At 42.7% G+C, this 12,556-nt stretch overlaps 1 protein-coding gene across 2 annotated transcripts in view; it reads left to right on the top strand.

Moving 5' to 3' along the window:
- The window catches only part of PI4KA (phosphatidylinositol 4-kinase alpha), a 293,423-nt gene that overhangs the window by 51,149 nt on the left and 229,718 nt on the right, over positions 1–12,556 (top strand). For both annotated transcript variants that reach the window (XM_082244087.1, XM_082244086.1), the window contains exons 8-10: positions 2,217–2,365; positions 4,906–4,971; positions 7,861–7,957. In XM_082244087.1, coding sequence (XP_082100213.1) covers positions 2,217–2,365; positions 4,906–4,971; positions 7,861–7,957 — 312 coding nt within the window. The remainder of the gene's footprint in view (positions 1–2,216; positions 2,366–4,905; positions 4,972–7,860; positions 7,958–12,556) is intronic.

The raw sequence follows: 12,556 nt of genomic DNA, 5'->3' as shown, positions 1-12,556 counted from the left end.
AGGAAAACGCAGACCAAGCGTCTCTTCTGTCTGGACCGTCAGCCCACCAGTCTAATGTGCCAGATCCCCACTGCTCAGCAGTCTTTCGTTTCTGGGGAGTCCCAGCAACCAGTGACTTGTGTGTGTGTGTGTGGCCCACTCCCTGCCTCGCTATCTCTCCCAAGTCACACTTTCTACCTGCCCGCAAGGCATGGTGTTACATCACATATGCGCCCTGCCCCCTTCACCAAGGTTCTCGGAGCAGCTTCCACCCCCTGCAGCTTGCTACTTTTGCTGGCTCCCACTCTCTGCCTGCCCTCAAGGTATGGTGTGTGTGTGTGTGTGTACTTCACAGAGATTTACAGGTGCACTCTGATGGGCACACTTTGTTAGGGGGCATGCTGATAAGCACACTTTGTTGTGCCCATCAAAGTGCCCCTTAACATAAACTAAGGGACACATTTTACGTGAAGGGGCACACTGAAGGACCCATTTTACGTTAAGGGGCACACTGAAGGACACATTTTACGCTAAGGGGCACTCTGATGGGCACATCTTTGGTTAAGGGACACGCTGATGGGCACAACAAAATGTGCTCATCAGAGTGCCCCTTAACATAAAATGCGCCTACACGTATGCCCCTTAGCATAAAATAAGGGGCATGCTAATGGGAACATTTTATGTTAAGAGGAACTCTGATGGGCAAATTTTATGTTAAGAAGGGAAGCACTCTGATGGGCACATTTTATGTTAAGGGGGCATGCTGATGGGCATATATGATAAAGGGGTACTCTGATGGGCTCATGTGTTATGGGGGCACTCTGAGACACCTGATGTAAGGTGGCAATGTGATAGGGACAGCTCATGTAAAGGGGCACTCTGATGGGGACAACTAATGTCAGGGAGTACTCTGATGGGCACACCTAAAGTAATGGGGAAACCTTATGTAGGGGGCACTCTGATGGGGACATCTGATGTAAAGGGGCACTCTGATCGACACTCCTGATGTGCTGACGAGTCCTAATGTAAGGAGGCACTGTGATGGGGGAACCCTATATAATAGGGCACTCTTGATGGGGACTAATTGTGTAAGGGGGCACACTGATGGGAGACACCAGATGTAAGGTGGTCTTCTGATGCAGAAACCTGATGTAAGTGGACACTCTGATGGGGACACCTGATGTAAGGAGGCACTCTGACAGGAATACCCGATATAAGGTGGCACTCTGATTGTAATTAATTACTCTGGTAAAGACACCTGATGTAAGGGGGGACACTAATGGGGGACATTTACAGAGTATTACCAGAGTGTGTGGAGGAAACCTTAACAAAAGCGCCAGAGAGCGTGGCTTGTGCCGCAAAAAAGGAAAGTAGATGCGTACAATCTTTCTGAGTCATAGCACAGGCTTGAGATGCGGAGCCTGACCAGAAGAAAATTTTAGTGACTTCTTTATGGGCTTTTTGTCATCAAGCTTCTGGGTCTTAGATCTACATTTGTTTGGACTGTTTGCTGTAACTGGCAAGGTGGGAGAGGTTATAGCCTGTAGGGCGCTGCCTTTCAATTTCTGTGTGTCTAGTTTCCATTTCCGCTGTAGGTGGAAGTATAACCCTTGGTAGCTTAATAAAATAAAGCTGTGTCCATAGACACAGGACAGTATAAGCGAGAATGCATTGCAACACATGCTACTGTGTTTGTTAGTTTGAATAAGCAGTGCTTTGTTTTCAAAGCTCTTAGACATCCTGCTCTTATGATTATTTAGAATTCTGGTTCAAAAACCTGAGGGAAGAGAAAAGCGGATAAGTAGTTAGCACTTCTGCCTAGCAGAACTAAGATCGCCAGTTCGAATCCCAACCATGACACTACCGTAAATATGCATGTTCTCCCTGTGCCTGCGTGGGTTTCCTTCGGATACTCCGGTTTCCTTCCACATTCCAAAGGCATGCTGGTAGGTTAATTGAATCCTGTCAGATTTGGTCCTAGTATGTGTTTATATGTGAGTTAGGGACCTTATTTTGCAAGCTCCTTGAGGGTAGGGACTGACATAAATTTGCAATATGTATATATTGTGAAGCGCTGCTTAAATTGAGGACGCTATATAAGTACCTGAAGTAAATATATAAATACCTCCTATACTGTAGCTTTTCCAAAGTAAGCTTACAACTTTGATGCTCTAATGGAAAAAGATGTTTTTTTTTTGTTTTCACAACCAACAATTTTACTGTTTCAATCCCCTCAGGTGCCTATCTGCCAGATGGCAGTTCAGTAGACCCGGATTATTACCTCACCACCATCAGCTCCAGCTTCTCTGTGTCCCCTCTTTTCACTGGTGTAAACAACAAGGATTTTGACATTCCACAGGAAACGCTGCGTCAACTTCTGAGCATGGTATAGTCATTCAATCTTTACTTCAAACAAACCATTTCAAATAAGATAGCTTTAGCTTAGATGTAGTTACACATTATATGAGACGTCTTCAAAAAGTTTCCCACACTTTATTTTCATTGGAATTGGTGAGGTCTGGGGGAGTAGTAGGTGGTTGTGTCTCAGAGTGTCACGTGACTAGACTGTCTGACAAGCCGGCTGACCTTGCAGTTTAGTATAAGAGTTGTCACGCTGTGGTGAAGATGGCTGCGAAACGTTTAATAAAAATTGTGGAAACTTTTTGAAGAACCCATTCTATCAACTGTTTAGGGTGTCCCACTTCATCAATGCCACTTAATGAAGCTTGTGGTTTGTCCATGCAGAGCAAAGCAACTGGTTCACTTTTATGCACAGACGTTCTTTGCACATATTCCTTCTCCCTGCTCTGCCTTTGCTTGAGCAATGAGATACACATGGTACTTTAAGGTTTTACTTTACTTTAATTAATTACTTTAATTTAAGTAAATTTAATATACTTTAATTACTTTAAAGTAATTGTGGGGTAGATTTACTTAAAGCGAATAGACAGTGCACTTTGCAAGTGCAGTTGCTACAAAGCTTATTAAATAAGGTAAAGCTTCACTTTAAACCAAGGTATAAGATTTTTTGATATTTTTTGATATTTTTACATTAATCTTGTTATGAATTGTGGATATGTTATTTATTCAGCGACATTGCACAAATGAACACTTTATATTCTGTGCGGTATTTTGCACAGATCATTTCATCAGTCCGTGGTAAAGCACATTTTTTGCATTAATTATTTCGAACTATTGCATGTTTGATCATTGATCAGATACATATAGTTTTTTGCATGTGTATATTATAACCACTTACCATTCAGCACTGTGCACTTTTTTTTGTATTTAATATTTGTATTTTCTAGGTAATATACACATGTATGTGTGTGTATGTGTATATTGTAACCACTTACCATTCAGCACTGTGCACTTTTTTGTATTTAATATTTGTATTTTCTAGGTAATTTACACATGTATAATTAGTCATGCACTTGTCACTTTAGGACATGTATTTATTTGTACAGTTGCGCCGATTTTTATATCTTGGTTTATTGTATCACTGCACTTTTTTGCAGACAATTGGCAGCAATTGTAAATTTGTTTAGACAGCCTCAGACCTCCTTGGCGCTTGATCCTTATTTATTTTATAAAGCATCACTTTACAAAGAATACCCAATCACATGCAAGGAAAATAAAGGAACTGCATTTTCACTTGCACATGATTGGGTGATAGAAGTCAGCAGAGCTCCCCCTCATAAGTTTTAGAGCAACTGCACTTGCAATGTGCACAGTCTTTTTGCTGTAAATCAACCTCAATGTGACTCACATTCTTCCTTACATTTTGAGAGCATTGCTTGACAGTTGGCCAAGCTCTTTCGCATGTGGTTGGGAACAGAGTTGTAAGCTCTGACTGAAATATAACCTGAGGTTATGTCTGGTACACAACGCTGGGTTGAACGAAAAAAAAAAAGGAACAGATCGGTCAGTTAGTTAGTACAGGGATCATACCTGCTTAGCTATTGTGTTCTGACTGCAAATCTGAACCCCCCCCCCCCCAGAACACAGTAATCAATGCTCGTTGATCAGCAAGCGCTGATCATATACTGGTTGTCCAGCATGCCTGTTTGATAAAAGCCACTCATTAGACCAGTTGGACAGGCTGCTGTACACTACACACGGGCCGAATGTCGGCCGGTTTCTGTTTAATCCGCAAATATTCACCCTGTGTGTACCTGCCTTTTCTCAAGGTTTCTTCTCTTTACCCCTACTGTCAATTGAAGTGGATGACCGAAAAGAAAAGGTAAAGCTGACCACAGAAAGCTGTTTTTTGTTTTTTCGTTTGGCCAGCAGGCTAACGAACAAATACTAACCGATTCCTCCATTGACCCAGCTGAGGTGGATGAAGATTCCATGATATGAAGGAAATTGTAATCTGACAATGGGATGTGCCGATCACAGAATACACTGATCAGCCTATTTGCTGCAGGCACTGACTGTAAAAAGTTTTCCAGCTTGTCCATCAAAAGATCAACTTTTGTCAATCAGGAAAGACCCACACAGATTAAAATTTGGCTGGTTTAGCATTGACTGTCCAAATTTCGATCAGCATATGGCCTGCTTAAGAATTAGATGCTGTGGGGGCCAGTTTTAGTTAGCCTGTTTCTTTTCCCAGCAAATTGCTATCTGTGGGAAGGCTTTCTTAATAATTAACTCCTATTGTAGTTATTTTACAATGTGGACAACATAACGAACCTACTATAGATATGCGTTTATCTTCCAAACTAACTGATAATGTATTTTTTCATGACATTTCAAACATATTTTTTGAGGCTTGCTATTAAATAAGTACAGTATGCATGGCAGTATGGGACTGTAGCATTACTGTATTTCTTTGATCTACTTTATATATGAAGAGAGGTGATAGTACATGTTAACGCAAATTTTTTTTCCCTTATACTGAACATAGTTTGTTTTTTCTTGCAGGTGAAGCAGATTGTGGCAGATCCAATGTTGAGCTCATTAGATTCCCTGATAAATGAAGTTATAGAGGTACCCTTAACACTTTTTTATGCATTTTTCCCTACATTATGCAGAAATTATCCTAGGGTATTACTAGAGTGAATACATAAGTGTAGTCTGTCTTATTTTCTGCTAGCGCTATAAAGGTTTGAGATTTCGAGTTCCCTGCACCTGACTTTGTCAATAAAATGAGATGTATTTTAGTTGCACATCAAATGCCAACTCTGGATCACATGTTATCGCTGGTTAAACAATGCAGTTAACACCAAACCTGTCAAATTTTGCCAGAGGCTGTAAGAATTAAAAGGTTGCAAACAAAATTTAAAACCAGTAAAGTAACTAACACAATTCACATTTTTTAAGAACCCTATCTTAGATTGTAAGCTCTAACGAGCAGGGTCCTCTGATTCCTACTGTATTAAAGTGTATTGTATTTGTACTGTCTACCCTCAAGTTGTAAAGCGCTGCGTAAACTGTCGGTGCTATATAAATACTATATAATAATAATATGCATATTTGTTTTCCTATTACTGATACTAGATTGTGGCACATATTGTACCCTCAAAGCACACATGCCACCTCCTTTTTTTGGTTACCTTTTTTTTTTTTTTGCTTTCGCATTCTGCTCTACTTTATTTCAGCGTTACACTGCGCTTCTGAGTGTCTCTGCTTTGCTTTATCTCCACTCCACCACAATTCTTCCCTAGTGCGCTATGGGATTGATTTACTAAAACTAGGGAGTGCAAAACCTGGTGCAACTGGGCATAGTAGCTAATCGACTTTTAACTTCAGCTTGTTCAATCAAGCGTTGACTAAGAAATTGGAAGCTGATTGGCCTCTATGCAGAGCTGAACTCTCCAGTTTTCGTAAATCTGTCATGTGTTCTTTGTCCCCACTCTCCTGCATGATAAACAAAGGGGCATTGATAGACTTGTGAAAGACCCAGAGTACCTTTGGGCATAAAGTGTAGTTCCACTTTTGCGGTCAAATTTGAAAAAAAAAAAAACCACTATACGTATGTTAGTATTCCTAACTTTCTTAATATTTCTTACCTTCCTTGTTGTTGTTTTCTTTTTTTTTTTTTTTTTTTAAAGTAGGATTTTGGGCAGACTGCAAAGTATGTTGAACGTATTGAAAGTGGAGGACAAAGTGGGGACTGACTGAGTCTCTCCTCATTAACATACATTTCAGAATTCAAGCTGCAAGATGTTTTAACCACTCTTTTGGCCCAAACACACTATCAGAAAATCGTACGAAAAATACCGCTTTCGAATCGATGATACAATAATCTGATCATAAGTACACAGCTTTCGAGAGCCGATCACGACAGTTCATCCGATATTATCCGATGGGACAAGCATGAACAATTTTCTCATACCATACCAGAACATATGATTTTCATTTAATCAGTACAGTTTTCGTCCGAAAATGCAATATATTACATCACTTCTGAATTTTTGTTCTGTCGTGCGAGAATTTTCATAACTTTAGTTACCTCTTCATTTTCGATATGGAGACTAGCATGCAAAAAAATATAACAGACGATCAGCTAATCTCTTCATGTGTCCCAGGCATTAGGACAGACAGTGTTCAAATCTAGTTTAAAGTGATTGTAAAATCTCGTCTTTTTTTTTTTTCACTAAAAATAAACATGATATACTTACCCGCTCTGTTGCAATGGATTTGCAAAGGGCAGCCTGGATCCTCCTCTTCTCGGGTCCCTCTTCTGTGCTCCTGGCTCCTTACTCCCTTTGAGTGCCCCCAAAGCAATCAGCTTGCTATGGGGGCACCTGAGCCGAGTCACAGCTCCGTGTATCTATTCAGATGCAGAGAAGCTATTCGGCCCCATCCCCTCTCTTTCCTGATTTGCTAGCTGACTTTGACAGCAGCGGTAGCCAATGGCACCGTTGCTGTGTCTTAGCCAATAAGTAGGGGAGTCCCGGAAGGCTGAGACAGTATTAGACATCGCTGGATTTAGAGGGGGCTCAGGTAAGCATTAAGGGAGGCTGAGGGAGGCTGCTGCACACAGAAGGTTTTTTTTTATCCTAATGCAAAGAATGCATTAAGATAAAAAACCTTCTGACTTTACAACCCCTTTAAGGCTGGGTTCACACTGTGTATGGCACGGCTCGCAGCAGGGGGTCTGGTCCGTCCCCGTTCACTGGTTTAGGTCCGAATTTAGCCAAAAATGGAGCCAAAGACACACAGGATTTCTTTGCAGTGCGCTCCGTATCCACCCTGGAGATGTGTGAACTAACTCCATTGAGAGCCGGGCACACTCTCCTGTCATGCGAATTGGATGTGGGGAAACCTGCATCCAATTCGCAATAGTGTGAACCCAGCCTAAAACCTTTTGATGAGATCTGACATCATAGTAAAGGTAGGGTTAATTATGGTACCTTCCCACTCCCTTTTTTATCATTACATAGCAGAAGAAAACATTTTTTATACGGTGATGTGTGAATAGAAATTTGTAACAAATATAAAGTAGGTGTTATCTCAATTTGGCTGCACAAGGGGAAATACACTTTAAAGGGGTTGGTAAATAGAAACTGAGCTTATTTGTTGTATATACTTCACACGTATACCCTGTACAACCGTATTATGCATTCTGTACTGTCTACACTGTGTTGTACATTGTATACTGCACAGTACATCGCTCTAAAAAATTTGCTGTATATTCTCTACTCCACACTCATCCTTTGCAAATACTTTGCTGTACAGTATAAACTCTGCTACTTTTAGTCGCCTGTTCCTCAATACATGTCAGAATGTGATATTATTTTAGTGTTTTATTATACACTGTGAAATACAATATATATATACAGTATATATATATATATATATATATATTTATATATATATATATATATATACAGTATATTTATTTATATCTAGTGTGGTTTTTTCTTTCTATAGGGAAATCCAACTGCAGACCTGTATTATAAAACATTCAGTGATCCACTGTACGTAGCAATGTTCAAAATGCTCAGAGATACGCTGTATAACATGAAAGGTAAGTTTTTATACCTGGCACATTTATTGTTTGATTTTTTTTTTCAGAAAGGAATATATTTTGTTCTTATTTAGAATGTTAAGGGGTTATGATGAAAAAGAAAACGAATGTAATCTACAACATTTGCACTTTTAAACTTTCAGACAACTTGAGCTATCAAATAATGGAATTGATCTCTATTGTAAAAACGGTTTTCTGTATATGACAATATATATGTAGATGTGTTAGTATGCAGTCCTTAAGTTATGTTAGAAAGAATTGTGGCTCTTTAATGCACAAGTACTCAAACTGAAATGACTGAAACCGGAAGCCTGTTTTTCTTACTCTTCATCTACCCCTACCCTTCATAACATCACTAGACCGAACACAACAACTAAAATAATTGTCTCTTGGTCTAAGGTGAAAAGAAACTCACCTTATTTAAAAAATGGTACTACAAACAGGGCAACTAAGACCACATATTTCAAGACCACATATTTCAAGCACATGCGTTGAGAGAAGACACAGTAGCAAAAACTGCTTATACTATTAAAGACCCAAAAGGTTACCCACACTATGACTCTGACAAGATATTACCTCCCTCTACTACAAAAACCTTTAAACACATCCACACCCCACATATGTGCAACCTCTTTACTAGCTTTATCTGTGGCCAAGCCATCCCCACATCCAAAACACCTTCATACATTACAGTGATTCCCAAAAAAGGGAAAAACATCAAACTTTGCCCAAAGCTTTCCTGAACTCAGATCCTAAGATACTCAGTTAGATCCTTACCCTAATCTACAATGACCAAGTGGGAATTCTACCCTTAGGCCAGGCAGGAGATAACCGCAGGATTATACTGTAGGTCTCATTGATAAACTTCCAAGGTGAGGCAAAGGAGGTATAGTCATCAGCCTAGATGCCAAAGGTGTTTGAGTGCCTTAGCTGATTCTTTTAATTTTTTTGTGACACTACAACATATTCTTATTACGAGACTCCGTTCATAGGACATGAAAGCCCTTTAAGCATTCTGTCTCTATAAACCTCCCACATGTACCTTCCAGTCTATTCTTAAATACTGAACACGACATGGGTGACCCCTGTCCCCCTTACTGTTTGTCTTGTGTATAGAACACTTCCCTGCCATGATTAATAGTAACCAAGACATTAAAGGGGTCTCTTTCTATAGTAATGCATTTAAAGTGTCTCTTTAACCACTTGCCGACTGCGCACAGTATATTTACTGCGGCAGTCGGCCCCGGCCAGGCAGAGTGACGTAGGTCTACGTCGCTACTTCCTGCCGGTCCTGTGCGCGCTCCCGCGCGTGCCCGCCGACACCGATGGCTCGATTGGGTTCAGAACCGATCAGTCATCGGGTCCAGGCCAATCATTTTTGGTCTGGACCTGTTGATCGGTCCTGCCCAATCAGATCTCCCTCTAAGCCTGTGAAATGTAAACACAGGCTTAGAGGAGATGTGCCCTCCCCCCACAACGGTCTTTTTGGATCCAGCGTGAGAGGAGAGCACATCTTACTGTGAGTACTGCACCAAGCACACCCACACACAGTTAGATAGGCACATTTCACCCCCGATCGCCCCCCCGATTAACCCCTACAGCACCTGACACAACACACACTATATACAGCATATAGCATATACCTATATACCTGTATAAGTGTGATTTGTGAACAGGTGTAACACTTGCGACCCCCCCTTTTCCACTTGAATTACCCCCCACCCCCCCCTAATAAAGATTTGAGCCCCTGATCTCCCCTGACCCCCCCCTGATCACCGCTAGTTAACCCCTACACCCTCTGTCACATCAGCACTAATACAAACGCAATATACGGTGTTATTGTATTTTTGTATTAGTGTGATTGTGATCAGAATTAGCGCAGGCGACTAAGTTTCTGTCCCAAGAAGGTTTAGGGTCCCCGCCACCCGCCCAATAAAGATTTAAGCCCCTGACCCCCCCCTGATCACCCCTACACCCCCTGCCATAACACACACCGTATACAGTATATAGCATTTTGCTATATACCCGTATAAGTGTGATTTGTGGTCAGGTCTAGCGCTTGCGACCCCCCTTTTTCCACTTGAATTACCCACCACCCCCCCCTAATAAAGATTTAAGCCCCTGATCTCCCCTGACCCCCCCCTGATCACCGCTAGTTAACCCCTACACCCTCTGTCACATCAGCACTAATACAAACGTAATATACAGTGTTTTTGTATTTTTGTATTAGTGTGATTGTGATCAGAATTAGCGCAGGCGACTAAGTTTGTGTCCCAAGGAGGTTTAGGGTCCCCGCCACCCGCCCAATAAAGATTTAATCCCCTGATCCCCCCCTGATCACCCCTACACCCCCTGCCATAACACACACTGTATACAGTATATAGCATTTTCTATATACCTGTATAAGTGTGACTTGTGACCAGGTTTAGCGCTTGCCACCGTTCCTTTTATCCTTAGGATACCCGCCAGCCCCTTCCAATAAAGATTTAAACCCCTGATCCCCCCCTGATCACATCCCGTTAACCCCTACACCCTCTGTCACATTAGCACTAATACACACATAATATACTGTTTTTACTGTATTTTGTATTGGTGTCATTGTGACTTGAGGTTGCGCTAGCTAGCTAGTTTCTTTCCCAAAGGAGGTTTAGGGTCCCCGCCACCCCCCCCAGATCCCCAGCGCATAGTTTAGAAGTAACCCCTTGATTGCCACACACGCACGCACGCACGCACGCACGCACCTACACTTCCCTTTCTAGTATAGTGTTTGAACAGATCAATATCTGATCTGATCAGAACTATACTAGCGCCCCCATAGTTTAGGGTTCCCAAAACGCGGTGTTTGCACGATCAGTACTGATTCCGGCCAGCACCTGCGTTTAACCCTTTCACCCAGGCAAGTGTAGTAATCAATAGATTACTGTCACTTGCAAAAAAACACAAGACACAAAACCGCTGTGTTAGCAGAGTCAGGCCTGATCCCTGCTAGCATTAGCAGTTTTTTTTGTAGCGCTTGAAATAATCTTCGACAACCAGGTGCTTTTATTACCTGTGAGTCGCATCACTGTACGAGTAAATTTAGTTGCCAAAATGACCAAACGTTCGTACAGGGATGAAGAGCTTCTCAGTTATATGCTGACCGAGTCATCTGATAGCGAAGGGGAAGCTACAATGACCGAATTAGTGTCAGTATATGAACCTGATGACGGCAGCGGCTCCCTGACAGATAGCTCCGACGACAGATGGGTCCCTGTTAGACCCAGGCGTACCCGACCCCATTCTGAAGTTGTTGAGATGCAGGAATCGCAGGGTGCTCGTATGGAGCAGAGTGTGGGTACTAGTGCCGCTCATTTTTCTGGCGACCTGGCAAGCGCCAGCGGCCTAGTACAACCTGGACCTAGTACAACCAGCACTGCAGTAAGACCTGGTGACGTGGCGAGTCCCCTAAGTGCAGTTGAAGCTGGTGCGGTGGCTAGCACAAGTAGTGGCCCGCAGCCACCGCGTATTCGTAGACAGGCCCGTAGAGCCCATAGTGCCCTCCCTGATGCGCTGGCATATCCTAATTGGCAACCCACCGATACTACAGCGCCAGTACTTCCCCCATTCACCGCCCAACCTGGAATCCACGTGGAGACAGCTGGTTTTACGCCCCTAAACTTTTATGAGCTGTTCTTCACGGAAGATCTTTACAGATCGATTGTGGATCAATCAAATTTGTATGCACAACAGTTCATCGCCGCCAACCCAAATTCACACCTTGCCAGACAATTCGGCTGGAAACCTATAACGGTTTCCGAATTTAAGATCTTTCTGGGCCTTTCCCTCCACATGGGCATAACTAAACAGAGTGAATTGCGGCTATATTGGTCCACTAGCCCAGTTCACCATATGCGCATGTACTCTGCCTCCATGTCCAGGGGGAGATACGAGCAAATTCTGCGATTCATGCATTTCAGCGACAATGAAATCTGTCGTCCTCGGGGAGACCCTGAATACGATCGGCTCCACAAAATTCGGCCCCTCATAGACCACTTCAATCAGCGGTTTGCAGCCTTGTTTACCCCCGAACAAGTTGTCTGCGTTGACGAGTCCCTGATTAAATTTACTGGCCGCCTTGCTATGAAACAGTACCTCCCCAGCAAGCGTGCCAAGTACGGGGTCAAACTGTATAAATTGTGTGACAGGGCCACAGGCTATACAGTTAGTTTCCGGGTCTATGAGGGAAAAGATAGCTGTGTGGAGCCCCCCAACTGCCCAGACTACATAGGGAGCAGCGGTAAGATCGTTTGGGACTTGGTGTCACCCTTATCCGGAAAGGGGTACCATTTGTACGTGGACAACTTTTATACAAGCGTGCCACTATTTAGTCACCTTCTCGATTTACAAATTGGCGCATGTGGCACCGTGCGACCTAATCGCCGGGGCTTCCCCCAACGGCTTGTAAATTCCCGTCTTAGTCGGGGGGCGAGAGCCTGCTTGAAAACGGACAAATTGCTTGCGGTGAAGTGGAAGGATACACGGGATGTTTATGTTCTGTCCTCCCTTCACGCAGACACGACGATCCAAATCACTACGGCAACTGGCGTTGTGGAGAAACCC

The sequence above is a fragment of the Pelophylax lessonae genome (genome assembly GCF_965119305.1).
Source record: "Pelophylax lessonae genome assembly, chromosome: 1".
NCBI lineage: Eukaryota > Metazoa > Chordata > Amphibia > Anura > Ranidae > Pelophylax > Pelophylax lessonae.
This window is presented reverse-complemented; position numbering and strand designations above follow the sequence as displayed.